Here is a 26,752-nt window from a genome sequence, read left to right as displayed (position 1 = left end):
GTCAGTCAGTGATCACCAACTGACTGCATTTAACATCCATCGTCCAAACCCACCTTCATACAGTATCCACGTCCCTTACCGACGGCTCGGACCAACTCTCACTCACTCGCTCGCTCGCTCGCTCTCTCTGATTTGCGTCGCACTTATACTTTTTTTTTTTCATCCTTTCGACTTGCGTTGTGACATGTGCAGATAACGCCACTGATCGTTCATCGAATTTCCAACCAAGCCATGGCTCAACCTTCAACCCCCGGGCAGTCAATCTTCGGCGGGCCTACCCCTGTCGCCGCGACAACGCAGGCGGCGGCGGCGGCGTTCGGGGCCGACAACCAGGCCTCAACGGCCTCGAATTCGCTGCAACCGACGCCGACGCCGCCCTCGGCCGCTTCGTCCAACAATACCTATATTATGCCAAATTCCCCTGCGAAGGGTCGCAGCGTTGCCGATGGATACCGGCCCAAAGTCACCCGCACGCTAGGCCAGAGACCCGCTTGTCTAGTCAATGCTTCAGTGACGTATTGCGGAAATAATCAGATATTCGCTTTTGGAGGTTTCGACCAGTATACTGACGAAGTTTACAACCATGTGCTGAGGCTGGACCTCGTCAGCCACCAATGGAGCCTGGTCGACAATTACGGTGATATTCCTGGGGTGAGAATGGGTACGTTGCATGCGATAACCAACAATTCATCACTAACACCATCTAGGACATACGGCGACCTTGTACCAAGGCAACAAACTCCTAGTCTTTGGCGGCGAGAACGAACACCGAACCTACCTGTCCGACCTCATCGTATTCGACCTCAAGACGGCACACTGGACTCAGCCACTCGTTTCAGGCCCCATACCCAAAGGCAGAGCAAGACATGCTGCTGTCCTGCACGAAGATAAACTATTCATCATCGGCGGCATAACAGGTCAGAACAACTACGTGTTGGACGATATCTGCTACCTCGATCTGAAGACGTTCACGTGGTCCAAATCATGGCGCTTCGTCGGCAGATTCGATCACTCGGCATACATCTGGGGCGATCGTGTCTGGGTATTTGGAGGTCTAAGTGAGGATATGGACAAGATTAGCGATCTGTGGTGGTTGGACTTGAAGGGAAGCCCGCAGTTTGATTCTCGACCTCAAATCGGTATCTTTGATCGGGGCTCGTCAGCTCGTGCTAGCAACTCTCCACGACCTCCGTACACCATGCCACAGGCTCCTGTCGTTGGTGCCTCTGGCTATGCCGCCAACTCTCGGACAGCACAAGTCAATCCACCTTCACATCAACTGAAGACCTATGCGCCTCTAGCCCCAGGATCTATATCTGCTCTCAAGTTTATGTCCGGCCCCTCGATTCCATCACAGGGCTCCGGTCTTCACTACCACGCATACTCTTCCGGCACTCTTCTCGATTTTGTTACACCTGCTGCTACCCTCACATCGAGAGAATGCTCTCTTTCTGCCTTAGACCTAGCCACCCTTCGCTGGACGAAGCTTGCTGGGGGCAGGGAGATCTTCAAGGCGGGCTACAGGTGGCATTACTGCTGCATGAATGAGGATGGTACCAAATCATGGTTACTAGGATGTCCAACTGACCCTGCTGCGGCTGATATAGGACCCAACGGCTATGAGGAATATCTCAGGTAAGACCCACCCCTTAGGGTATCAGAAGAATTGGCCCCTGGAGGCATAAGAGACGAAATTATTTGGTCACTTTATGCCAGCTTAGGCTAGCACTTATGCTACTTTATTATAGTAGCCTAAGCCTTAGAGGACAATTCTTCTGTTACCCACCTGCCACCGAGCAATCTCGAACTGAACACGTCTAACTTGTTTGAACAGTGATATCATGGAAATTGACCTCAGGAGATATGGCTTTCTTGGCGACCATTTGACGCCCGAGCCAAGGTCAGAGTCAAGACCGTCTGCGACAACTAGAGCTGTGGATCAACCCTCTAAAGGATTGGGATCAGATCTGGCCAAGCTTTTCAATCAACCTCCTGAGACAGGTAGCGGTACTGACTTTATCATTACCGCACTGGCCGGTGACTATGAAGATGACGAAACTCTTACCTCCAGTATGACTCGCAATGACGAGTCCTCACTTACACAGAACCAGAGCTGGCTTTCGGCAGATGCTCCAACCTCGCAGCCCATACATGTTCATAAACTCATCTTACAGGCTCGTTGGCCTCACTTTGCTCGCCTTTACAATGCCCAGATGGCCGAGTTTCACACCAAGAAAATGCATATCCCGGAGCCTTACAGTGTAGTCAAGGCCTTCCTCTACTACCTCTACACAGATAGCATCCGTGGCACGTCAGATAACAACAGTGACGCTACCACGGCTCTTTCTGATGTAGCGGGCCTTCTCGTTATGTCGAATATCTACAACATCCCTCACCTCCGCCTGCTCTGCGTAAACCGTCTAGCCAAGGAGCTCGACGTCGACCATGCTTGCATCATCTGGTATTGCGCAGGACTCGCTAACGAAGAGTGGTTGCGCAAACGTGCCGCAGGATTCTGCATGATTCACTGGGGTCGCGTCGTCCGTACTCAAGGTTTTGTTCGTCTGCCACGTACCGCACTTGTCGAGCTTTCTCAAGAAGTTGACATGGAGGGACGTGTCATTGGCGGAGAAGAGCTCGAGTGGGGGGGTGGCATGCATGACGGACATGATGCTACTCGTAAGGAGAGTATTGGCAGCAACCAAACGCAGATGATCGAAGATGATGATGACGACGAAGGCATGGAGATGAGCTGAATGCTGGCAGACGAACAGAATCTTGAGCCCGGAACTCATTATCCACTCGCCCATGCGGTTTATCAGAAGGATTCATGTCCCATGAAACTCGGCACCAACTCCGCATCCCACAAAGTATTGGATCTGCACTATATTACGAGCGCACCTGCCGGAACAGTCGGTTTCTTGCTTCTTGCGCCCTTCTCTTGCTATGTTATTTGCTTCTGTATCGTCTCTTTCCCTATCTTGCACAGGGGTCAGCGAGGTCAGGGTGGCACTTCTGTCGAAATCCAGCCAAGGGGGAGGGACCATGCAACATGCGCAGCTTCAGATGCGATACTTTCTACCTGGTGGTGCAGTTCCATGAATCGATGGTAGCATTTGTTTATTGGCGTTTGTACAAGGTTTATCTTTACTGTTTTAAACTCTTTTTTGGCTGAATGGATCAAGCATCGCAAGGCGTCTTTGGTATTATATATGTAGTCCTCAGCTATGATTAGGTAAAATAGAGATATGCTAAATGTAGGATACACTCACTCCCAGTTCCCGTTTCTTCCGTGGCGTTTTGCAGCTCTTTAGCTTGCGCACATTCGTTCAACATCCCCGGAACTTCTTACTGTTAGAGAAGGAGGTCACGTCTACGACAAGGGTGCTTAAAAACCGGCCAGGTCACTGTAGATCTCAAAGGCTTGTTGGTGCAGATCTCTATTGCGACCCACCGTTTATTGCAGATAGAAGTGATCACCAAGGACCGTTTTCACAACGTCACGAGACAACGTTCATGGACATATTGCAAACAAAAACGTCTGTTACGCTAAAATAATTCTCAGTACGGCTTTTGATTTCGAAACAATAACCCCTAGACCCGGTTCATTGAAGGACAGGCCAGGCTGTCCAGTCTATGACTTCGCTTTCCATTGTTCGATCGACTCCATACCATCCTCGCTTTTAATATAAAGGCAGTGGGACAATGGCAACTCTGCAGCCAGACAGTCACGTACACTAACCAGAGGAATAACCAAGAACGTCAAAAGCAACGCGAGAGGCCGCCCCGTTTCCCAAGGGCCCATGTAAATGCCAGTTTTCCCAACCCTCTAAAATCATGCAACAAACAGCTTTTTGATAACAGAAACTAAGATAGAGAAACGAAAAAAGAACTCTCATCGTTGCGCTAGGCCGGCAAGCAAGGTTGCATAAGCATTCGACTCAACCAGAATACCCAGTACTACTGGTGTAGTCAAACAATCAACGTAGGAATCGAACATCCGGCTTCTTCAAGTGAGCGTCGTTCAATTCAAGAACTTGGAGGACGACTTCAAACAGACATAGAGATGAGTTTGATGTCTAATTTCGAACGATTTGAATTGGCTCCTTAACGCCGCCAGGAGGTGCAATGAGGCCGAGGCAAGAGACTGATCGTCAATGCCTGGACAGGGTATCGGCAGAGGAAAGACACAGGTAACGAAAACAGAATCGATGTCGCGGCGGCACGAGTCAAAATGGGACTAGCAGCACCAGCAACCTAGGTGTATCGTATTCGTGGAAGATCGTCTGCAACCTATTGCATCATTTGGTCTTCGCCTATTCCTTGCAGATTCATGCCTGCTGCAAGAGCTTGAAGTTTGAAATCGGGATTGCACGGGAGAGAGTGTGCCTTGTGCTGGTTGCAACAGTTAGCATTCGATTGGCGTATTACCCATTCTCGAAGACACTTACATATTTCAAACCGTTCAAGTTCTTATATCGCTTGCCGCACGTCTCGCAGCTGAATGGCTTCTCCTTTTCCATACCCAATGTTCCCGGATAAGGCGCGCTAGTCTCCGGGTTAACAATTGAGAAAGTTCCATCGCCATTCTCATGGAGCTGTTGAGTTTGATGACCATGCGTCTTGTGATACTTAAGGCCATTCTGGTTTTTGTAAGCCTTTTCGCAGCCAATGACCGGGCACTTAAATGGCTTGTGCTCTTCAGGCATCATCATGCTCTGTAGACGTTGCATGATAGCCTTGCTGGTTTGAGGGTCGTTAAGTTGAGACTGGTTGATACCCAGCTGTTGCAGCTGTGCCTGGATAGAACGGTTGGGAGGGAAGCCATTGGAGCTGAAGAGGTGCTTTCCGGGGTCGTTAATGCAGAAGTTTGAGTCGTTGTTGTTCTGGTTACCATTAAAGCTCATATCACCGATATCGTTCGTGTTACCGCCCATGGGCATGCCCGGAAGGTCCTCATCTAGATCGACTTGCTGACCTTGAGGTACTTGGCCTTGTGTGGTAAGTGTAGGAGTGTTGACGGAAGAGACTGTGGGGTTGTTCTGTAGTCCGAAGCTCGCAGCAGCGGGTGTTGGTGGTTGAGAGGTTCGCAGGCCCTGGGTAAGACCGGAAGTATTCATATTGAGCTCTGGTCTCTGCTGGCCGAAGAGCTGTCTTGTCTGAGACATTCTCTGGCTGTCATCCATCTCCATAGTGCCTACAGCATCGTCCATTTCCATATCTGCAACGGCATCCATCTCATCATTCAAGTTCGATGGCATGGCAGAGTTTCCGTGAAGATCATGTGAAGATTGCTGGCCTCGGCTATGTTGTCCCAATTGACTTGTCGACTGTGAATTGCTTCCTGGTGCTGCTGAACCAGCTCGCGAGATGGACATTCGAGGGGCACTGGGCATACCCAACTGCGAAAACTGAGAAAAGGCATTATTCCGGGCTGTATTTGGGCTGGGTTGTGTGTGGGCTTCTTCGTAATGTTGAAGCAAATCGTGCAGGTTAGGGAGGATCTTGCCGCAGCAGGTGAAATCTCGCATGAAGTTCGCCTCCAACTTGGGAAGGTAGGAGGAAGAATGGAAAGAAGGGGACTGGTGAGCTCCACCGAATGGTGATGGTGATGTTCCTGCCATCATAATACTGCAGAATCATTTTGTCAGCATATCTCTACCCAAGACGTACGATCACGGATTGGGCGGGAGGGCGCATTGTTTTCTGCCGCATTGCATGTATGTGGGCTGTCGCAGGGCTGTGATGGAGCCCGAAACTCAAAACGGCTCGCCACAAGATATCAATCGGCGCCGTTAACGGTGATAACGTCAACGAATATCTGGAAGTGTTTGGTATTCGAGGCCGAATCGTTGTAGGAGAGCAAACGACATCAAGTGTGGCATGGCCAGTGGAGAGCTTGCTTCGAGTGTGACAACAATTCTTGTGGCAGTATGTCGAAACAATGATCGGAGGACAGGATCGTGATGATGGTTAAAAGGCGGGCTGGTATGACTCACTCATCTCTAACAAAGCTACCGAAGGACATGCCTCCCCAGCTCATGCCGCCGCCCATGAGGCTTCCAGCGAGAGATTCTCTTCTGTTGCGGTTCGCGTTATCCCCACGGTTGGGATTGTTCATCGATATGGGCTTGGGGCCGGCGCTGACAAAAGAGTCCCGGCGGCCCATGGTAGGGTCGAGGGAGGGACCAGTAGTCATATTGTCGTCGTAAGGAAGCTGTTCAGGATCAGGAGGATCCGGAGTCTGAATAGATGTGCTGTTATCTAATTTGGGAAAGCTGTGAACGTCGTTCAAGTAAAAGTCGAAGTCGAAGTTGTCGATGGAGGTGTTGGAAAGAATAGCAGGATCAAACTCGCCGATAGAGAGTTGGGGGGCAGCAGCTTTAGCGGTAGTAATACTACGTGACAGCACCGAGGCAGCGACAGGAGCAGCAGTGTTAGCGTGCGCGCCAGGCAGGAAATGGCCCGTGGTAGGGGTCTCGGGCTGGGGCGACGGCGACTGCGACTGCGTCAGCGAGCTTGAGCCCGAGTTGATGAGCGACCCTGGAGAGTCAGGGTCATCAGCAACGGCGGCGGCGAAGTGGGTGCTCGAGTCACAGGCACAAGCACTGGCAGTACTGATACTTGCACGGTCGTAGTTGGCGCTGGCGGTGGCGGCGGAGCCTATGGCCGAGGGGGCGAGCCCTTCTGAGCGAATGATCTGAGTGGAATCCCACACCCCGGTACTGCTGGTGGAGGCAGACGCACGCGGCTCCTGGGTTCCCAAGGTGTCGCTTGGCTTCTGGAACATCTTGCCGAACGACTTCCCCATGTCGACAGAATGAGATGAAGATGAAGGTGGACTCGGGGATATTGCAACAATGCGGAGGGTAGAATTAGGCAGGAGCTTACAATAGAAAAAGGCCAGATCTGAGATTTTGCAAAGGAACGGCAGGAAAGGATGATGGGGAGTGTTGGAGGCAGGTACAGGTACAGGTACACCTCCCGATACTAAGAAAGTACCTGAGGTGAATGAACAGAACCTACAGTTGAGGTAGGTTAAGGTGCTGAATCACACTAAAGCAAGGTCAGGTAAGGTACACACTAACTTTCTGGAAGGAAAGGTGCTATTTCCAGGTACGTACCTGCCCTCTGGACGGTTTCGTTCAAGACGGTCTGGGTTAGACTAGACTGGATCTTGGCGCAATGTAGTCCAGGGACCCTAGTCGCTAGACTGGACTCGACGGGTACCGACAGTGATGGATGGATGATTGCAGTGATGATGTACCTATGAAACAACCACTGATTTTCGTTGAGAACGGTTCTTGGCTAAGAACTCGAGAAAGATCTTTTGCTCCAGGAGAAAGGGGGAGAGGAGGAGATTAGATGTTTGAATCGAGAGCTACGCTCTCTAGATGTTCACAGTGGCTTTGTTGCTTTTATAGGTGGAACCAGGTCGCGTGTGTTTGAACGAGGGTGCGGGCCTTCTTTTGGGTATTGGATGAACGTCTCTGCTGAAGCTTCGGCGGTCAAGGTGCAGCTACTGTACTGTACAGTAAATGCGCAACTCTCACGCGTATATGACTGTTTCGCTGCTGTAACTTGCTGCCACTGCTAGGCTTCCCTGCCTTGCCGGGCTATAATTCGAAGTGAATGAGGGGCAAAGAGAGCTCCCAAAGTTAAAATTGCTGCTTCGACCCAACTCTAACGATAATGGATGCGCCGCCGTCTCAGCAACTGTCGTGCGCAAGATCGTTGATTGGATGATTCGGTGAGAAAGAGCGGATGTGTTCCGGTTCCTCAATGCCCGTGTTTTCCTTTGCTGCTGGTCGCCAGACGAGTTTCTGCAGCTGTACAGGGTCAATCGTGCTGATACAGCAATGATGTAAAGATACGGATCTTAGGTGCGGAGATTCGATGGGTGATGTATGAATGATGTGAAAAGGATATCGATTCCTTGTCGACTGCATATATATAAGAATCGATGCTGCTGTGGTAGAGAGTTTATGTTTTGAGAAGCCCGGTTGCCACGAAATCATCGATATAATATACTGCCTACTTTCCTCCTAGCTGAAATACAAACTCAAGATATGACAACATACGACAGGGCATCTCTTGGACGCCCACACAACCACTACGTCTCTAGCGGAGATGGCTTGACAGTACCATGTCTTGTTACTCTGCCTACGTACCTATCTAGTCAAGATAGGATCTGATTGACGGATGTTGGTTCATCAGTTCCTTGGTTAGCACCTGCAGCAAAACGCTTCCTGCGGCATCTTGTACACGATAATGCGTACGATATATTCCTCCCCAGTATCGCCATGCTGCCATTGAGATTGGTGACTCAAACATCCAATATTATCTTAAGTTTTTGCATTTGCAGTCATTGTCCAAATCCAATAACCCCATTTCCAACGTAGTTCGGTCTGCATTAAACAATAAGGGTCCAAGTCTCAGTCTCCATCTCGGTCCCTTAGCAAGAGATGATGCAAGGTTCAAGGGTCGCCCTTGGAATCCCAGGACGAAGCATAACAACCAATCGATGCATCAAGGATCAGGGGTTAGCTTGTTGACAGAGGGGGAGTTACCGACAATGAGTGAAGAGAATCTACATAGTAATTATCGAGTGATGTGGGGGTTCAAGCTACATAGTGCACGTACAGTACTGTAGACCATGCCTGTTCATCGATATGCACCCTGCTCCAGACTGATGCTTTATTAGGATCACGCATAGACTCGATACTATGATGGACTAAAGCAACGCTGCACATAGGCTGCATATCAACCCACAGTTAACGCGGTCTTAGATGCCCCTTCATCAAAGGTCATTGGTGTTTTTGGATTCCTCCACCATCGACTTCTGTCGTCGAGACCGGAATATTCGATCCGGAGCGGCAAGATACGGCACAGATCCGACCACTATTCATAGTGCGAGTTCTCGTGTGAGTGTGAGTGTGAGTGTTGCTGGCACGCAGAGATATCGATGCCGCAAAGGGTACTTGTTCCAAAGTTTACACTAAGCACTTGACATGTCACTTGTGGCTAAGAGTATAACCCAGATAACCTTTTGCCTCTACGATGAGCCAGGTCTCTTCCAAGTCCTTCCCTACAATGTCGCCAAGTCGAGGCTCAACTCCTACCTAGCTAGACCAGAACCTGATGACATAGTAACCCAACAGAGGTGGAGTTTGCTTGCGACTCCCAGTCCCATACCCAGTCTCCGTTCTAATCCCAGTCTTAATTCCAGTTCGAGTCCCAGTGTTCCAGTTGCAATGTTACATTGTTACGATGGTGCATACATACATAATCCCGTACAGACCTCGCAGCGCTAGACGCATTTGCGTTCTCTTGAAACTGCCACTATACAAGGCTAGGTCCTCAAGTCATGAGTTTGGCTGTGTAGACAAGCTTTCTGCGGTACCTGCGGCAGCCGCTTTCACTCACCGCAGGGCTTCTGATCGTCTGAGACAATTCGCACTTGGCGAACAGACTAGCCCAGAACCGCAACTCTTCAGTCTTGACTCCGTGCTCTTTGGATCACGCTGCAGCGACTAATAATCATAATGTCCCTTCTAGGGATGATATGTACGAAGCTATGCGATGTGTGTGTAGAGAGGTTCCACACATGCCACCATCAAAACGTGGCACGATAGCGTATTTCTATAGTCTCAAGATTCTGTAAGTCTCATTCTGGCGCTGGCTTGCGCTGACTGGTACTTTGTGAATCTGAATGCCGAACAAGACCTCGGTATGCTAGGCCGATATCAGATAGTCAGTGGAGCAGGCACGGAAGATAAGTGGACCATCTAAGTCCACCGATAGTATCCATCAACGCCAAGAAATATTCAGTTGCATATCTCTCAGAAGAGCTTCAGTTTTGCATATCTCTTTGCGTATGTAGAGGCACACGCAGTATATACAAATCATGTGCGAATTAAACCTTTGAAAGCCGTGCAGATCTTCAGCACGAGATCGAGATTTTGGCATCTTGAGAGTCAGGAACAAAACTACGAGTTCTCAATGGCAGAAACACGAGATCAACAGCCTAGTCTGTAGTATCTTACTGCACAGGCAAAGTGGCATCTCGATTCGTTATAGTCCCCCTGTAGGGATTACAAGGCTGAAGTAAGACATCGAACTAACCGCGGACCAATATCTCCTTGATCAGAAACAATGTCGGTCCGCCGCACTGCGTCTAAGCGATATGAGACAGCTGCGCACAACTCGGCCACTGAGAGCTCGTTGTACTCAAGGATGCGGTTTGTCTCGCGATCTATGGCAAAGGCCAAAAAGTCCATATTCTCAAGTGGGTCTAGAGTCATGGACCTCAACTTCATGAAGCTCGCATAGTGAACTAGATAGGTCCTGCGTCCGTGAATAGGGGAGACAACCGCCAGCTTGGAAACCTTGGCAGATTCATTGGCCGAGGGTGCATCACAAGGTTTTCTGTCCTGTTCGAGAGAATTGTTGAGCTCCTATGCCACGTCCTCTCGGGTTAACGGAAAGCTTCCTTGAGTCAGGTACGAAGATCGTGATCAGAGAAAACGGTCACGGAGGGAAGCAGAATGGTGTTAGATAGGAGTTGGAACCCCAGAGACAAATCGCATCAAGGTATCTCGTTCAATGTATCCATAGCCAAGGAGCTCTCAAGGCTCTTTTGATCGAGTTTCCTAGTTAGATCTCCACAGATCAACCCTGGAGTCGGCCGCTAGAGGCACGTTTTCAGCCTTCTCGAGATAAAAGGCTCGCTAGAGTAGATGCAAGCTCCTGAGCTATAATCCCAGTCTCTGCTTAGGTTCGTGAGCATAGTGATTGTGGTTGTATGTAGTGTTGTGTTTGGATACCGATTGCGGAACCATGGCAATAAGGCAGTTTAGTTGCATCTTGCAAGGTTAGCAATGACATCTGGTTCCTCGCTTGTTGGCTATCAGATGAAGCTATCTTGGGTTTCGTTTAAGCAGCTCCAATTTTTGCCAGATATATTCTAGCACAGAAACCTCACCCTGAGCATCTATATCCATTGGCTTCTCTACGAAGACGACGATTATCATTCCTGCTTTGGATCATGATTTTACGACTCGAATCGAACAACAGTTGCTGGACCGTGCTTAGCCCTTACGTCAGAGCGTAACGGGATATGCATTAGACTGAACTCTGAATCTGATATCCCGGCCGAAATTAGCGGACGAGATGTACTGTAGATGTTAGTGTTGCATGTAGATATCACTGTATGCTAAGGTAAAGCAACGCTGTAATGCAACGCAGCGATCTAATTTCCGTTTCCACGTAGTGTCTGCTGCACGTCTTCATGCCTTGCGTCAAAGCTTCAACTTCATGACTCGAATTGACTTCTGTCCAGAAGCTTTGACATCGGCCACAACGTGGCATTCAGTTGCCGGGCGTGTACTGTAACGAGTGCGGTCTAGTGGTATTAGTAGTGCTACACTGCTAATGTATTGTGTGGTTCTCGGTAGTGGTCCATGCTTTGCGAAACAAGGGACAAAATGGAGGCGTTTTGCGCCCACTAGATCTCATTACCGTTACATTGTCAAGTCCCTGTAACGATAATATGGCGTTTCGTATCGGGGGCTTCGATATCTGCCTAGGTAACTAAGATGCAATCCTAAAACTGGCTCCAGAGTCAAACGTCAAACTGGGATCTGGGGTTAGGGAAGGAGCATTGGCGGTTACAACTTCCTTCAAGGGGTCAAAGTCAGACAGACAACTTTTGAGGAAGGAACGCAGTGGACGGAATTTTCCCGCCCCAACCCAAACTCACCACGTCTCCCAATTGTTCTGCGCGTACTGTAGTTACATCAGTTACTCGATCGATCCTTGAACCTCAGCTGAACCAGTTCATTCATTGACTAATATTACCAGCCGCCTCGAGCCCTGCACATCCATTTTTGTCCCGCAACACTACCGTACTCCACCATAACTTGCAAGCTACCCACTTACAGTGCCATCGTCACCTAGGCTTTCAGCCAAACCAAGGAACAAGGGCTCAGCGAGCATGAGCAGCAAGCAGCCTTCTCACGAACGAGGCATTCACACCCAGTCCATCTGTTCAAATCCCCTCAAATACGGTCAGCTAATTGACGCCAAACCGTACTCAAAACGTACCCCTCACAACTTTCATGTGGCTGTGTTAGTGGTTTCCGCCACTGTGGAAGCATTAAAGCTTCCAAGAAAGCTTCTTTTGATTAACATCAAGAACGGCAAGTGCCTGGGTACAGTACCAGACGGTAGCACCGTGGCTCAGTTCCTAATCCAACCCTCCAAGTACCGTACGGACATGTGCTAACGGGGCATCGGACGCCGAATGTTGGCCCGACCCAGGACTGGACTAATCCAGGAAACTGGTGCCGCTGTCAATCTTGAAAGTTGTCAAGTACCGGCCGATCATGCTCAAGCCAGTATCCTGCATTGCAGAGCATGACCGGGGCATTTGCCCAGGGCAAGCAACGGGCCACTACAGACTCCCACCGCGCAACAACATGACGATGGCATCGATGTCCCTGATCTTCAACCCAAAGGGTGATTCGGACTTGGAATAGTTGACGGCCTTCCAAGGAACGACAACGTTCCAAGGTCTTGCCCTTGTTTGGTCATCCAACTGACAGCTGAAAAGACTTGTTTAGCTCTAGTGATGGGTGGTATGTGCCGAATTTTGAGTCAGGTTCAGTACTGGCTACGTCTAGGCACGACCAAAAGATGAGTACAGCCGCTTTTGGGTGGTTTTCCGATCACACTCGGCCATATAACACATCCTCGACCTATACCTACAAATGTTCTACACACATTCGGCCGTGAGCAAAGCATATTGGCGGAAATGGATAGGGCCACATTTCACCGTGCCTGGGCGGCCAAGGGCCTTGTGAATCTCATTCGGATCACATCGCTAGTCTCTTTCGCGACTAATTGAGCTGGAAAACACAGCCAACCTCGCCGCTATGGAGATTCCAACGCACAACGACCCTGCCCACTTGGCTAGAGGGTTGTCTAAGTGGGCTGACCGGTTGCAAAGTGTCAATGGATCAAGCGCCTTGGCGTTTCCATACAGAGCCTCCAATTGTCAGCCGTGCTGTAATTGTCTTTACTCTGATTCCTCGGCATGGGCGACGCCGCTTTTCATGTGGATTGAACTACATAATAGTTAATACTTCTTCACAGACGGCGTTGCGCTTGCTTCTTACAGTACAGTACGCACAAATGCTTAAACGCATTCTGTGATCAAAAAGGTTAGTACAGCCAATTGCTGGTTTCACGTTGAGGATTTGACTACCTATGCATTAAGGATGCAGATCGCGTGACCAAATTGCAACGGTTTCGGTACGGTTGCTTTGACAATACGACGAAACCACACATGTTCAAATGGAACAGAAGACAAAGCAGTTACAAACTGAATCCAGTATGATGCAGGGTCTCGGTGAGCAGCGCTTGTTCTCTTGGCTCTTCAACGATATGGATATTGCTTTTACTCCCAAATGGAGTCGATCTCCACAGATCAGCAAAGTACGCTTCATCTGCTATCAAGACGTCCAAACTACGAGATTCGAGGTCCAATATTGTCGCTGCTATGTTGCGCTCTCTGTGTGCAACTGTGTCATTGGCTGATGGTTGTATCACGGCTTCACTCTGTCTCGGTGGTTAGGAAAAAGACAGGATCTTCTTTCTTTTTCAACAATCAATCCATCCAGACTGCATCGAAGAAGATTGAGAGCCTGTCATGCTGCGTACGAGTGTACGGGTTACGAAGAGTCTCTAGCGCTGTTGATGTCATCACGATCTTCGTCACTTTAACGTTGTTGATCTTCGCTTTCCGGCAGTAGCTAGTGATGCAGGACAGTGCTAGGGTGCTATACAAAATATCGACGTCGTGATAGACAATCATTACACATGCCAGATCTCGATAAGCAAAGGACTTTATGAGTTGCATCACGGATGGCGCTGATTTCATCATAGCTTTCGAAAATGGACTACAATGTGCAGATACTTGCATAGAGATCAACATTTGGAGGCTCTTTCAAGCAGGTCGGTACGGTCCCGGCGGACTACTGCTTCAGAATATTCCTCCGGCCACAAGGACGGGAATTCCGCGAGTCGGTTTTCGCTTTCGCATGGGGGGATATGATGAAATGACCGGACCGGGCAAATCTATGGGGGACGTGGCCCAACAGATGTCCTGGCAGGTGGACTTGATGCTTTGCATGCAAGCGGGGTTTGGGATGCTATTTCGCTGTGTTGGTGTTTTAAGCTTCCAGGTCAGGTCGGATCATCTCTATTAACGCAGATCTTTCCAAAGCAAGGCTGCCGAGGTTATGGGAGCTCAGTCAGCCAAAGAGCTGTATGTACTAGGTCTAGTTCGAAGCTACAAAGTTGTGCTTCCTCAATACACCTAGAGACTGTCTGATCGGCGGAGCAAAGAGTCAAGGCTCTCATTGTTTTCATCTGGCAAAGTGTTTAGAATATACATGCGCCTCCGCCTATGTACTGTCTCGACCTTCACTTCTGCTTACGTCTTGACTATGCTGATCATAGCAATGCCTCAAACTTCCAGCGCTGATACAGTATGCTTCATGGTTTGCCACCAGTTGTGGTAAAGCTCGCGCCTCCAACAGTCGCGCATTGGTCACAAAGCGAAAGGTACTTGTCCAAGAGTCTAGTACGGTTATGGAATTGGTTCAGGACTCTTAGATACCTGCCTAGGTACTATTAGGAGTAGTACTGAGGTCGGTAGCCCCGTCCAAAGTCCGGCCACGAGGCTTAGGCTGATTACCTAGTCAGTAGCCTCAAAAGATGGACGACAGGAATACCAACGTCCACGGGCGACTCAAGAAACATGACAATTGCGGAGCGATTCTAAGAAAGAGCCCAGTTGACGCGGATCGGACTATTCCAGACCGCTCGAGAGCTTTTACAGCGGGTTCAGCTTCTCCACGTTTTTAGAGTCGAACCGGCAATGAATAATCCCACTTGATGGGTATCGAGAGACAACGTCAACGCCAGGAACCCATGAGAGTTATGGTCCAGTATGTCGTGAATCTCATCTTAGATCTGGGTTGCTGACGTGGTTGATGAGGCCATGGGCTGGACAATGCGCAGGTCTAGTGATATAATCATGCCCAACTTTTGCTGGCATTCATACTAACAGGTGCCCGAAGTGTTGAAAACAAGGCGCGAACGAACCGGCATCCTTCAATAGCAACGAAGGCAGTTGGAAGTGTGCGAAATGATATTCGCGAGTGCTCAGCCAGTTTGATAACTCGACTCATAAGCTATCGAACACCGTTTCCCAGGTCACTGTTTCGATATTGGTTGATTGGTGACTGTTTATCATCGGCATCGTAGAACATGTAAGATCAAGTCTTGTTCTATTGTGGTGTAAGGAAACATTTACTTGATTGCACCGGCATTGTTTTGTTTGAAAGAAGGAGACAACTTGTTGTCCAAAGTTGCAGACAAGTTCAGGGTAGGCTAATCACTGGGCGACAGAAACAATATTCTCTTCAGCCTGAGCATCAAAATAAAGTAGCTCAAGTGCTAGTCTAAGCCCATATAAAGAGTCTGGGCAATTTCGTCTGCTGAATGTTTAACATCTGTCTTTTATGATACCCTGACCGCCGGACACAAGAGCTCTTACCGAAATAGTCACCAATCATAGGTGCCTGTCATTCGTTGATCATGTTGGTTTTGATTTAAACAAGGGTCCAATAATTCCCGGCACATTCCCCTGATCATGCCATGAGGCGTTCTTCGGAGCGCTCCGATCTCACATCTATTCAAGGAACAGGCAGGCACCGTAGGCTTAGGTACAGCGTACATACCTAGGTAGTACAACCAAGATGAGGCGATAGAAAAGACCACAGATCTGTGGCTTCTAGAACGGCGACCTCACGTAAACATGCCGAGATATGTTTTGAACACCGGTGGATCGTGCCGTTTCAAGCCGACGCCCCGAAGTTGACGGAGAATTAGTCAGTTAGTTTATCTCAGATGTCTCAATTCGAGATGTTGAGGTTTGATATTGTGGACGGTGATGCCGAGAAACAAGCCGCTAGTTTATCGATTTATTCTAGAAGAACATCCCTGAAATCTGAATCATGCGGCCGGAGATGCTAAGGCCACGAGAATGAACTGAGGCGGGCATGATGCCGTACCGGGTAGCCACATTCACCGCAAGATACCGCAAGATACCGCAAGATACCGCAAGATACCGCAAGATGCCGCAATTACTGCCGCTCATAGAGACATTGTACGGCCTTTTGCGGCGCGAGTGAGCTTTGTAGTTTGTATTTAATAAGCCACCACCCTTTATGTATGCTCGCGGGTGATGTAGGGATTTTACTGGATTGGATTGAAGCTGAAGCTACAGTGCAGTCAGTCCATGTAAGTATGTATACATCAGGTTGTCAGGGTCTGTTCTTCTATCACAGACCCTATAAGAAAAACATCCATGATGGAAATTGCTACACAATATGGTCAAAATACTCTCGCTTCACGGCGAATTATCCGGATGATCCGATGTACTGCTGACAGCTCTGCTTTGCATTATTGACAATCAGCACATCTCGGTCCATGTACATGCAAATGTTGACCAAAATGATGCGAAAAAAACTCGCAAAGACCAAACATGGTTCGAACTGCACTGTCTGTCTAACGTTACCATTCGGCGACTCGGGCATAGTTCGGTGACTGTTTGCGCCGGACGACTTCGGAAGAATCTGACATCATTCATGGCTGAAAGCCGTCGTCATGCAAGAAAAGAGGTACAATTCGACGTCAAAATTTATTTGCCATATCGTATATACTACGTCAGGATAAAGTAAAAAAGGCGTTTCGGAATGCTCATTGATTGCAGAAAACATCACTCGCTGCAACTTCTTGCTCCAAATAAAACCTCTCGACTCCAATACATCCATCACTCTTGCGCCTTTCTCTAGGTACCTCTTACCACGGAATACAGATACAGAATACCGAGCGAGAGCTGAATTGACCCACACTGGGTTTAAACCGCGCTGCAACCCACCCTCTACTATCGTTTCCTCGTCATACGATCTTGATCTTGATCTTGGAATCTCAACCTTTCGCGCCTTGGAATAGATAATCCTCACGCCCGCGACCGTCTTTTCCTCTCAGTCAACCGCTCTCGTCACCAATCGCATCGCAACCATGAAGATTCTCACAAAGGAAGAAGAGGAGGCGCACTACTCGGCCGTCCTCAAGGGTGGTTTTATCGGAGGCAGTCTTGGTCTTACAATCGGTCTTGGAGGCGTTGCCCTCGCCTCAAGACGATACCCTGCTTTCCGCGGCCTCACTCTTCCCTTCAGGACCTTCCTCGTCACATCCGCCGGTACATTTGGCGCCATCATCAACGCTGATCGCTGGTCCATGGATTTCCAGAAGAAGCAGAACCCCATGAACTTCTACGAGGATCAGACTCAGCGCGCTCAGCAAATTGTCCGCGAGAACCAGACCACCATGGAGCGATTTATGGAGTACGGAAAGGAGAACCGTTACTCTATTGTCTTTATCTCATGGCTTGCGTCCATGGGTGCCGCTTTTGCCATGGTCAGCCGCTCGCCCATGAACACAGCCAACAAGGTCGTCCAGGCTCGTGTGTACGCCCAAGGCCTTACTCTCGCAGTTCTCATCGTCTCTGCGATCTTTGAAGTGAACGACGCCAAGAAGGGTGAGGGCCGCTGGCAGACCGTCATGGTTGTCGACCCCAATGACCCCGAGCACAAGCGTCTCATTGAGAAGAAGATCCACAAGGAGGAGTATGAGGGTCAGGACCTCTGGAAGGGTAAGTTGAATATGCGATTCTGCAAGAGAATGAAGCTAATTAGTGTAATAGATATGGTTGCTGCTGAGGAGCGACGATTGGCCGCCAAGAAGGAAGCCCAGGCAAGCAAGGCCTAAACGAGTCTTTGCTTCATAAACGACAGACTTGCCTTACTCAAAAGCATTCCACATCACAAAATCACCTTGAGCCATTTATCATTAATACCGCTTGAAGCCAATCAATTGAGTCTATATGGAGAGAAGAACGAGGAAAATTGTACACTCATGGTGGTATGAGACGGAGTTTCATAAAGCGACGAGCCAGGGAGCAAATATGGCCTGCCATTGCCTTTTTGGACAAACACTAGAGCTAATTGTTCATTTGTCTGTTTCTACTATGATTTCCATGGCGTGAGTGGAAGTCATCATGACCTCATCGAAGGTTCTTCTGGCGCAGGTTTTGGTTGGAACTTGAATTGCTTCCATTGTATCATAGTTAGCCATGACAACAAAATACCACGAATTTTTATGAAAGTTGTACACATCAAATATTGAAAACCACGAAAGATGATCCAGCATCTCAAATTTCTCTATACTAAACAAAAGATCTGCACCGTCGACTCCCTGCTAGCTCCCTTGATCAAGGGTCCAGTTACCGTCCCATAACAGCAAATCAATTAGTAAAACACACTAATATATCCAGAAAAGAGCTGCAATAACTTTTGTCATTACACCTCGATGGTAAAGTGGCTGATCTGCGAATAATACGCATGAACGGCCAGCTCTAGTAGCATAACGTCGCCAAACACCTCGCTTCCGTCGAAACCTCCAATGATGATAAGACGACTATCATACAGCACCGTTCCGTGATAGCCACGGCCCGAAGGCGCTTTTCCGTAAACCCTGCGTCTGTCCCATGTCATTGTAACCAAATTCAGGAGCAGGACATCGTTGGAGTATTCGCTTCCATCGTGTCCACCGATAACGAAGAGATATGAGCCGACTATTGTGGCCGTATGCGACAAACGACGATATGCAACAGGGATAGCCACTGCTTTCCATACTTGCGCGTCAACGTCGTATACCCACACGTCGTCGAAGCATTCACCGCCGTCGGAACCACCGAAAATGATGAGTTTGCTACCGACCATGTTGGCTGTGTGATAGCCCCTTGCTTTAGGACGGTAGTCTTTGGTCCCGGGACTCGCTTTATCAGAACTTGAAACTAATCGCCATGACATTTTGTTGACATCAGCAACGTCTAGTCGCCAGATATCATTCAAAGCCCGGACTCCGTCACCACCACCAAAGATATAGAGACCGTTCTTGTACAAACAGGCAGTATGCGCCCTTCGTTTTGAAGGCATCTTTTCTCCAATGATCCTTGGCTTCGTCCATCGGAAGTTCGTCGTATCCAAAACATAAACATCGTTGTAATACTCGGGCCCGTCACCTCCGCCAAACACGACGAGCTTCTTGCCTACAGCCGTACACGTCATGGCTCTCAAAGGAACAGGTATATCACCTACAACATAAGGGACAGACCAATGGAAGGAGTCCGCATCCAGCACGTAGAGATCGTTGAAGCACGTTCTTGAGTCACATCCACCAAAGACATAAACGTTTGAGCCAATGATTGTTGTCGTGTGTGCACGTAATGAGGTATGGGAGGCACCCGACACGGGCGCCCTAGACCAGTACATGCCAGATGCTGGCGCCACGTCGACCTTGGGAGCTGTCTTCGGGTCCGGTAGTAAGGGGTATGCTGTGTATGTATCTTGGGACATGCGGGATCTATGTGTTCCGTATCTTGCGGCTGCTTGTGCAGTTGTCCGACTGGTTATAGCGGACGTCGACCGTGAAGCGGTAGGTCGCCGAGGACGTCTATCCCCCTCGCTTGATGCATCGCCGGCGTTGTTTATGGAGGTAGGTGGAGGTTTGTGAGTAGCTGTCCTTGAACTCGTGGTTGCTCCTTGTGAAGGAGGTTGTAGTGCTGGCTGTGAAGGGGGTACTGAAGCAGATTGTGAAGCGGATTGGGAGCGTTGTCGGATAGAAAGATCTGAGGGTTTTCGGCGGTTCGCTTGTATGCTTTTACTGGCGAGATGACCTGGCGTATGGCTTCTCGGCAAGGGCATCTGATCGCTTGACTCGTCATCATCGTCGGAATCGTCGTCAACAAAGCTCCCTCCTCGAACTGGAGGTGCTGGAGCCGGCGATCGTTGCTGCGGTTGAGCACTTCTTGCATTGAGGAGGGATTTATCGGGAGATCTCCGCGGATCTGCCATGACTTCGAAGGTTCTTCTTCATCGCCTGTGGACAAGGCGTTGAGCTTGTGACTTGGACCAGGCGAGGTGGGGGAAGAGGTGAGCTGAAGTGGGAGAGCAAAGACCACAATACGTATACAAGTGGTCGAATAAGATGTGATAAAGAACAATCAACCAGAAAAACACACCAATTGGCGATGCGCCAAAGCCGTAAAGCGAGGGAATGGAGGATAGGCGAGCTGTTGACGGTGATTGTGATAGTAAAGGAATGACCCATATGCCAAAGCCCAGGTAGGACAGGACCATTCATGCAACGTTAGAGCTGTCCAGGGTCAGGTCTGACAATTGGTCTTCTGCCGAGTCCCAAGTACCCGAGTACGTCTTAGCGATTGTAGCCCTGAATCTAGAGCGCTCTTAGTGAGGCTTGGCCCCTGTGGCTAGCTGTGGGGATGAGGCTCGCTGGTGTCGCAAGTACCAGGTACTTGCCTGTGCCCCCTCTGACCTCATAGCCTAGAACGGAAACAGAGCTGTTAGTGCAGCTGAGGTTGGTTTGATCTCTGAGACGACCCAATCGAGGAATTTTTTCTATGTACAATCGATCTCAGTTTGACGATTGATCGTTTAACAGCGGGAGCAACTGGCAAACACTGTCAAGTTTATTTCACTAGTACCTTAGTACTGGTGATTGTCTAAACGGTAAGGCAACACCTCGAATACTTGCACTGTTTGCGAATGAGAAAGTTTTCTCGTGCAACCTCACCTGCCTCTTTCCTTCCGCTCTCTTACACACACCCACTCACTTCATAAATCGCATACTCACTTTTACAGTCGTGCCATCGGCTTAGAACCTCGATTTTTCACATACCTTCTCAATTATTCAACTTCTAGTCGGAATCCCCCACCTCATCAGTATACCATTACTATGAGTGAGCAACCCGATGCCAAGATGGGTGGTATCTCCCCAGGTCATGAGCACGCCGAGCTCGTGGCTGATGCCAGCAACATCGCAACATCCGCCGAGGACGGAGAGAGGGCTTCGAAGCGAGTTAAGATGAACGACTCGATTCCCTCTGAGTCTGTGCCTGGAGAGGGTCTACATGATGCGCCTGCTACCAAGGAAAACGGAGATGTAACAGATAGTGACAAGGAAAAGGTGACTGAGGAGTCAAAGGAGGAGTCAAAGTCGGACTCGAAGCCGGAACATGTTGATGGACGTACCAAGGGAGTTGCTCCTATCAAGAAGGAGTAAGTTGCCTAAGTTGTGGTGGACAGGAAGTACACTGACTTTGGCAAGGTATCTCGTTGACATGTCAACCTACAAGGATACATCCGCTGATAATGTGAATGACGACGATGCTGCCGAGGCGCGTGGCACTGCCGAAAACGAGGGCCAGAATGGTGACCGAAAGTCGGGCAAAGGCAAGAAGGAAAAGAAGAAGAAGGGGCAGAACACAGAGCGTGACTTCGGCAAGTTTGACGACGCTTTTCGCCTCTGCAACAGCCGAGCTTTCTACCCCGAATTTTCACCCAGAGAATGTAAATTTGGCGATCGTTGCAACCTCTGTCACGATCTTCGCAAGTATCTCGAGGAGGGACGCCGAGGTGATGTCGAGACGTTTGAGGGCAAGTGTCCTGTGTTCGAGGCCCACGGCCATTGCCCTGCGGGCTGGAAGTGCCGCTTTGTTAAGAGCCACATGAAGGAGGTCGAGCACGAGGATGGAAGAAAGGAACTTGTGCTTATTAGCACTGCCGCCAATGGTGGTGAGAACGGCGAGCCTACAGAAGAGGCGTCTGAGGAAAAGCGACCCGCCATCTACAATGTTGTCGGAATGGACAAGAAGATCGCCCTCAATCGCAAGCGAACTGATTTTACACAGTCTGACCAGATCATCACCTGGATGAATAAGGAAGCCAAGTTGAGCGAGGAGTTCATGAACCGTCGTAAGAACCAGTCCGACGAGGGAATCGAGGATCTTCGTGCCCGCTTTGTCGACCCCCCTTTCAAGCCTTCTGAGAAGCGTCGTCTTTACTTTGGTGCGGAGACTCCCACTTTGGCACCTCTCACTACGCAAGGAAACCTGCCTTTCCGTCGACTTTGTGTCGAGCTTGGTGCCCAACTCACCTACTCTGAGATGGCTCTAAGTATGCCCCTCATTCAAGGAACAAAGGCCGACTGGACCCTCCTCAAGGTTCATGAATCCGAGCTTACTCCTCCCAAGTTCAACCCAGGCTCTGTTCCCATCTTTGACGACTACGACAACTCCAAGGATATCAAGTTTGGTGCCCAGATTTCTGGAAACAACCATTGGGTTGTCACAAAGGCTGCTGATGTTCTTAACCGCTACTGTCCTCACCTTCGCCTCATCGACCTCAACTGCGGTTGCCCCATTGACATGGTCTTTAAGTCTGGCGGCGGATCAGCACTTCTTGAGAACTCTGGTAAGCTGGAGCGCATGATCCGAGGAATGAATGCCGTGTCAGGAGAGGTTCCCATCACTGCCAAGATCCGCACTGGTATTCGAAACTCTCGCCCTACCGCTACTCAGCTCATTGGCAAGCTGGCTTTCGGAGCACGAGAGCACAGAGAACGCCTTGGAGCCCCTGGATGTGCTGCCCTTACGCTTCACGGTCGTAGCCGTGAGCAAAGATATACCAAAAAGGCTGATTGGGGCTACATCAGCGAGTGTGCTGCCCTCATCAAGACTTACAACAAGGAAAAGGACGCCTTGACTGATACTGCTGCTGAGCCTGACGCCAGCACCCTTCCTAACAACAAGGATGGCCGCATGTATTTCCTCGGTAATGGTGACTGCTACTCCCACGTCGAGTACTATGAGCACATTGAGAAGGCTCGTGTTGACACCGTCATGATTGGTCGTGGTGCCCTCATTAAGCCCTGGTTGTTTGAAGAGATTGAGAAGGGCCAATACCTCGACAAGTCGTCCAGTGAGCGTCTCCGCTACATCGAGAAATTCGTGCGCTACGGTTTGGACGCCTGGGGCTCTGATGAGCTTGGCATCGGCTTCACTCGCCGTTTCCTCCTTGAGTGGCTTAGCTTTGCCCACCGCTATATTCCTATTGGCTTGCTCGAGCATCTTCCTCCTTGTCTCAACGATCGTCCTCCCAAGTACGAGGGCCGAGATGAGATGGAGACCCTCATGGCGTCAAACAACTTCAGAGACTGGATCAAGATCAGGTAAGTTGCAGTCCGTCATTGTGTTAAATGGACGGAAGTGCTAACAAGATGTGTTTACAGTGAGATGTTCCTCGGTCCTGTCCACCCGACATTCAAGTTCCAGCCGAAGCATAAGTCCAATTCGTACGAGGCTGAGGGTTAGTAGAATTACATCAAAAGGCGAGCGGCGTACAGTGGTGCGAAAGAAAAGATTAGGTGCTTTGCGGTTTATTTTGGTTCCCATCTTTGCTATGTGGGGGAGGCAGGTTTAGTCAGGGGATGACACGATGTAAGTGATGCATATGCATTTTAATGTCCGGACTTCTCTAAGAAGCTTCTGTCGGGAGAAGGACATATAACTCCGAGACATATTCCCACAAATGGGAGTGATTGATATCTCCGTTGATACTGGTATTTATACATATGTCAAGTTAACAACTGTGAAGAGATCACCCAACACAACCAGATGACTCCCAACTGCTATCCTGCCTCGTTTAAAACTACTTAAACATTGTATGTAATCCCTGATCTATAACCAATACTGGGACTGCAACTCAGCGTGCGATACTCAGGTCTGTGCCGGGGGCATGTCCGAATATATTGCACGACAACACGAAACGCTTGGGCAATCGACGATTTGGAACACTTACACCATGCCAAGTCTGGGGAAGCAATCCATGCACAAGATCAGGCCAGTAATCTACCATAGCTCGTATTTAAGTAACGAAGCACTGGAGCTGTTCGGTCTAGCTCATGGGACCCTTTGACCTTGACACTTGGAGTTTCGGGTCCTGAGCTCAGATTTGAATACTAGATGTAGCCGGATTTAAGCTTCTATTAGAACGCACAATGCTTCACATACGGGAGACAGTATTTTGATAATTAAATATGCAATACAACGAAACGCTAATCAAGCTCTATACCATGGCTTGATGAGTGAATGTATATGATGTGTATCTTCGTGGGATTATACCTCCCTCGGCATCGCAAGACATAATGAACCCGAACGCTAGGAACCAATGTGTAAGAAAATTCAACCACAACTCCGTGATGACTTTTGTAATCCAATCACCAAATGCACCTTTGCCCTATTCAAGACAGAATCGTACAGCCTCTCGTCTTCGTATGATATTATCGACGTTTCGGATTATGTTGCAAGAAGGTTTTATGAGTAGAAGTGACTTCTCTGCATGCCATCGGCTGTAGCGTACTCCTTGCCTCCCTCAGGGTGGACAATCGAACTTGTCAGCGAGTTTGCGCGGCTGTTCTCACTGGGGGCGGCCTTGAGCTTCTTAGGCTCTTGTGCCGGGCGCTTGATGACCTCAAGGTAGGTGGAGGGCAGATAACCTTGGCGGCCATCACGAGCTCGGCATTGCCACCATTCACTGGGGTTGCCAGAAGGGTCGTTCTTGTTGAGAACAGCGACGAGATCGCCCTTGCGAGCCTCAAGCTCCATACCGGTGTTGGGCTGAGGAAGGAAGTCGAAGGTAAGTCGGCAGAACTCGAGCTTGGAAGGGTCGACGGGTTGCTGTGACTCCATGGCCTGTGCCTGGAGACGCTTTTGCTCCTGCTCTTGCGACGCAGCAAGTGATCTTATCATCTTGGACATAAGATAAGGAATACCGAAAGCGGCCAGGACAAAGAAGAGAAGAGGCTTCTTGCTAGCCTTAGCAGGAAGAGGGTTGCCATCGGGACCAACGCTGCGTCCTTCGAACATAGCGAAGGCAGCGGGCGTGAGAGCTGTGGCATCGGCAGGCGGCGGTCTACCGGTGATCTTGGCAATCAAAGTTCGGATCCATCGCATCAGAGTGAAGATACCCAACACTGAACCCAGAGTATCCCTCAAGTTACCAAATTGTTCGGCGACAGAGACCATAGCTAGGAAATATTAGTAAGCATACCATTGAATCAAGAGATGAGCAAGGACTTACCGAAAAAGCTGGAGTGGGTGGCCATATATGTGCTTTCGAGCATCTGCGCGAAACCACCAAAGGCTGTGACGATGCCCTCAAGCATCTGGAAGGTGGCTTGCGTACTGTTGTTGAATGAGTTTGTCAAGCTGTTTTGGTCGCCAGGCATTCCCATACCACCACCATACATGCCTCCTCCCATGCCGCCGTACATGCCACCTCCATAACCACCATATCCTCCACCGTACATACTACCGTAACCACCACCGTAGCCTCCTCCCATGCCGCCCATGCCACCCATTCCGAATCGCGAGTAGGGACTAGAATAACCCGACGAGTAGGCGCCGCCCATGGAGCTGTAAGGGGATGAATTCATCCTGCTGTAGTTGGCAGCGTTCTGATTGACGGTAGAGTTGAGAGAAGCAGGGCGATTGGGGAGCGGAGGGGCGTTAGATGAATCGGTGGCCGATGCGACAGTGGTTCCAACTGAAGGAGAGATAGAAGGGGCTAAGTGTCAATGGTAAGCAAGCGAGCGCTTAGATGCGGCGGGTCAGATGTAGGGAATTGACATGGAACATGACAGAGAAGGAATGGAGAAGGATGAAAGAATGAGAATTGGATGATCGCGACTTACCAGTAGCAGTCGCAGCCGCGCCAGGCTGCTCCCAGGGCTTAGGCGGAGAAGCCATTAGATGTGATATGATGATAAAAAGTTGTCGTAAGGAGGAAGGGGACTGAGGCCGGGGCCGGACAATGAATTACTGAACAACGGTATCGTTTTACCAGAAATCCTAACGTCTAATCTGTTGAGCCTCCTTGGAAGAGTTGACTTTGCTTGGTTGCTCGCTTGGTTGCCACTCCTCGTGACGTTGGGTGGTGGACCTCGGGAAGTGTACCGGACGCAAGATCGGAGACTGACTCCGTGATTATATGCAACCCCCAGTTAGCGTTACCGTGGTCGCGCGGGGACAGCGGAGTTGCCTCGGGATGCGGGTAAAAGTGCCGCCGAAAGCGAAGGAAGATAAAGGGTCGAGTTGTCGCAGTCTCGAGAAGGGGAAAAGGAGCGATAAATGTAATCGCGACAAGCGTGGGCGTGGAGGAGATAAGAAGGAGAGAAAAGCCGAGAAAGATGGAGTTGATTAGAGATAGAAAAATAGTGGAGCCTAGGCCTAGGCCTGGAGCTGGAAAGGCAGGCGCGTCCAAGTTTAAAAGGGCAGCAAAATCCGGGGGCGACACGAGACTGGGGGGACCGAAGCAAGAGCCAGACCTCGGCAGGTTAGAGGTTACTGCACTGTCCCCGCTTTAACTTACCCGCCAACTCTCATTATTTTTACCATTTTGAGGAAGTAGTGAACGACTCATGCGGAGTGCGGAGTGCTTGCCGTTGGAGATGGTCATGATTGTTCAAAGTTTAAACAGTAGTTTATTCTTTCTATTGACTTGCAAGTTAATGATATGATCTGAGACTGAGCCTTTGATCCTGTCAAATGCCAATCGTAGTCACTTTGTTCTTGCTTCGTTAAAAGCCGTTTTACTGCCCGTTAGCCGGTTGAAAACTTTCCATGTGACGCTGAGGCTTTCCGGTTTCGCCACAAACCTTCGGCCTCCCCATTGAGTGCTAATCATAAGCAAGTTTA

The 26,752-nt window shown here is 49.5% G+C and overlaps 6 protein-coding genes across 6 annotated transcripts; 3 read left to right on the top strand and 3 right to left on the bottom strand.

Moving 5' to 3' along the window:
* Positions 1-63: 63 nt before the first annotated feature.
* B0J16DRAFT_5666 (uncharacterized protein) lies at positions 64-2,792 on the top strand. Its single transcript, XM_046134073.1, has 3 exons — positions 64-661; positions 708-1,635; positions 1,835-2,792. The coding sequence occupies exons 1-3, from the start codon at positions 232-234 to the stop codon at positions 2,754-2,756; spliced, it is 2,280 nt and encodes a 759-aa protein (XP_045988397.1). The 5' UTR covers positions 64-231; the 3' UTR covers positions 2,757-2,792.
* A 1,304-nt stretch (positions 2,793-4,096) lies between these two features.
* Positions 4,097-6,811, bottom strand: B0J16DRAFT_390670 (uncharacterized protein; the record flags this gene model as incomplete). Its single annotated transcript, XM_046131894.1, has 3 exons — positions 4,097-4,395; positions 4,452-5,631; positions 6,000-6,811. The coding sequence occupies 3 exons, from the start codon at positions 6,809-6,811 to the stop codon at positions 4,294-4,296; spliced, it is 2,094 nt and encodes a 697-aa protein (XP_045988396.1). The 3' UTR covers positions 4,097-4,293.
* Positions 6,812-17,154: 10,343 nt separating this feature from the next.
* On the top strand, positions 17,155-17,904 carry B0J16DRAFT_313105 (uncharacterized protein; the record flags this gene model as incomplete). The annotated part of the gene is made up of 2 exons (XM_046125103.1): positions 17,155-17,788; positions 17,840-17,904. 2 exons carry the CDS (start codon positions 17,155-17,157, stop codon positions 17,902-17,904), a joined length of 699 nt encoding a protein of 232 aa, XP_045988395.1.
* A 420-nt stretch (positions 17,905-18,324) lies between these two features.
* Positions 18,325-20,304, bottom strand: B0J16DRAFT_326587 (uncharacterized protein). Its single transcript, XM_046126025.1, has one exon. The coding sequence runs from the start codon at positions 20,049-20,051 to the stop codon at positions 18,495-18,497; it is 1,557 nt and encodes a 518-aa protein (XP_045988394.1). The 5' UTR covers positions 20,052-20,304; the 3' UTR covers positions 18,325-18,494.
* Positions 20,305-20,574: 270 nt separating this feature from the next.
* B0J16DRAFT_5517 (uncharacterized protein) lies at positions 20,575-23,551 on the top strand. The gene is made up of 4 exons (XM_046134053.1): positions 20,575-20,726; positions 20,859-21,275; positions 21,325-23,226; positions 23,287-23,551. The coding sequence occupies exons 2-4, from the start codon at positions 20,953-20,955 to the stop codon at positions 23,366-23,368; spliced, it is 2,307 nt and encodes a 768-aa protein (XP_045988393.1). The 5' UTR covers positions 20,575-20,726; positions 20,859-20,952; the 3' UTR covers positions 23,369-23,551.
* A 506-nt stretch (positions 23,552-24,057) lies between these two features.
* On the bottom strand, positions 24,058-25,924 carry B0J16DRAFT_5506 (Peroxin 13, N-terminal region-domain-containing protein). The gene is made up of 3 exons (XM_046134048.1): positions 25,750-25,924; positions 25,137-25,622; positions 24,058-25,083 (listed from the first exon to the last, which is right to left on the bottom strand). The coding sequence occupies exons 1-3, from the start codon at positions 25,802-25,804 to the stop codon at positions 24,371-24,373; spliced, it is 1,254 nt and encodes a 417-aa protein (XP_045988392.1). The 5' UTR covers positions 25,805-25,924; the 3' UTR covers positions 24,058-24,370.
* Between the last annotated feature and the right edge of the window lie 828 nt (positions 25,925-26,752).

The sequence above is a fragment of the Fusarium flagelliforme genome, assembly GCF_020744385.1.
Source record: "Fusarium flagelliforme strain FIESC 12 MPI-CAGE-AA-0113 chromosome Unknown B0J16scaffold_1, whole genome shotgun sequence".
Lineage (NCBI taxonomy): Eukaryota > Fungi > Ascomycota > Sordariomycetes > Hypocreales > Nectriaceae > Fusarium > Fusarium flagelliforme.
Note: the sequence above shows the minus strand (reverse complement) of the source record. Positions and strands in the feature narration are given on the sequence as shown.

What these genes read in the sequence shown, in the direction of transcription:
- B0J16DRAFT_5666 (XM_046134073.1), top strand. Translation starts at nt 232, where the DNA reads ATGGCTCAACCTTCAACCCCCGGGCAGTCAATCTTCGGCGGGCCTACC. An exon ending in TATTCCTGGGGTGAGAATGG is followed by an intron (nt 662 to 707) that starts GTACGTTGCATG and finishes AACACCATCTAG; the next exon opens with GACATACGGCGACCTTGTAC. An exon ending in GGCTATGAGGAATATCTCAG is followed by an intron (nt 1,636 to 1,834) that starts GTAAGACCCACC and finishes TTGTTTGAACAG; the next exon opens with TGATATCATGGAAATTGACC.
- B0J16DRAFT_326587 (XM_046126025.1), bottom strand. Translation starts at nt 20,051, where the DNA reads ATGGCAGATCCGCGGAGATCTCCCGATAAATCCCTCCTCAATGCAAGA.
- B0J16DRAFT_5517 (XM_046134053.1), top strand. Translation starts at nt 20,953, where the DNA reads ATGAGTGAGCAACCCGATGCCAAGATGGGTGGTATCTCCCCAGGTCAT. An exon ending in GTTGCTCCTATCAAGAAGGA is followed by an intron (nt 21,276 to 21,324) that starts GTAAGTTGCCTA and finishes GACTTTGGCAAG; the next exon opens with GTATCTCGTTGACATGTCAA. An exon ending in AGAGACTGGATCAAGATCAG is followed by an intron (nt 23,227 to 23,286) that starts GTAAGTTGCAGT and finishes ATGTGTTTACAG; the next exon opens with TGAGATGTTCCTCGGTCCTG.
- B0J16DRAFT_5506 (XM_046134048.1), bottom strand. Translation starts at nt 25,804, where the DNA reads ATGGCTTCTCCGCCTAAGCCCTGGGAGCAGCCTGGCGCGGCTGCGACT. An exon ending in CGCGGCTGCGACTGCTACTG is followed by an intron (nt 25,623 to 25,749) that starts GTAAGTCGCGAT and finishes ATTGACACTTAG; the next exon opens with CCCCTTCTATCTCTCCTTCA. An exon ending in CACCCACTCCAGCTTTTTCG is followed by an intron (nt 25,084 to 25,136) that starts GTAAGTCCTTGC and finishes AATATTTCCTAG; the next exon opens with CTATGGTCTCTGTCGCCGAA.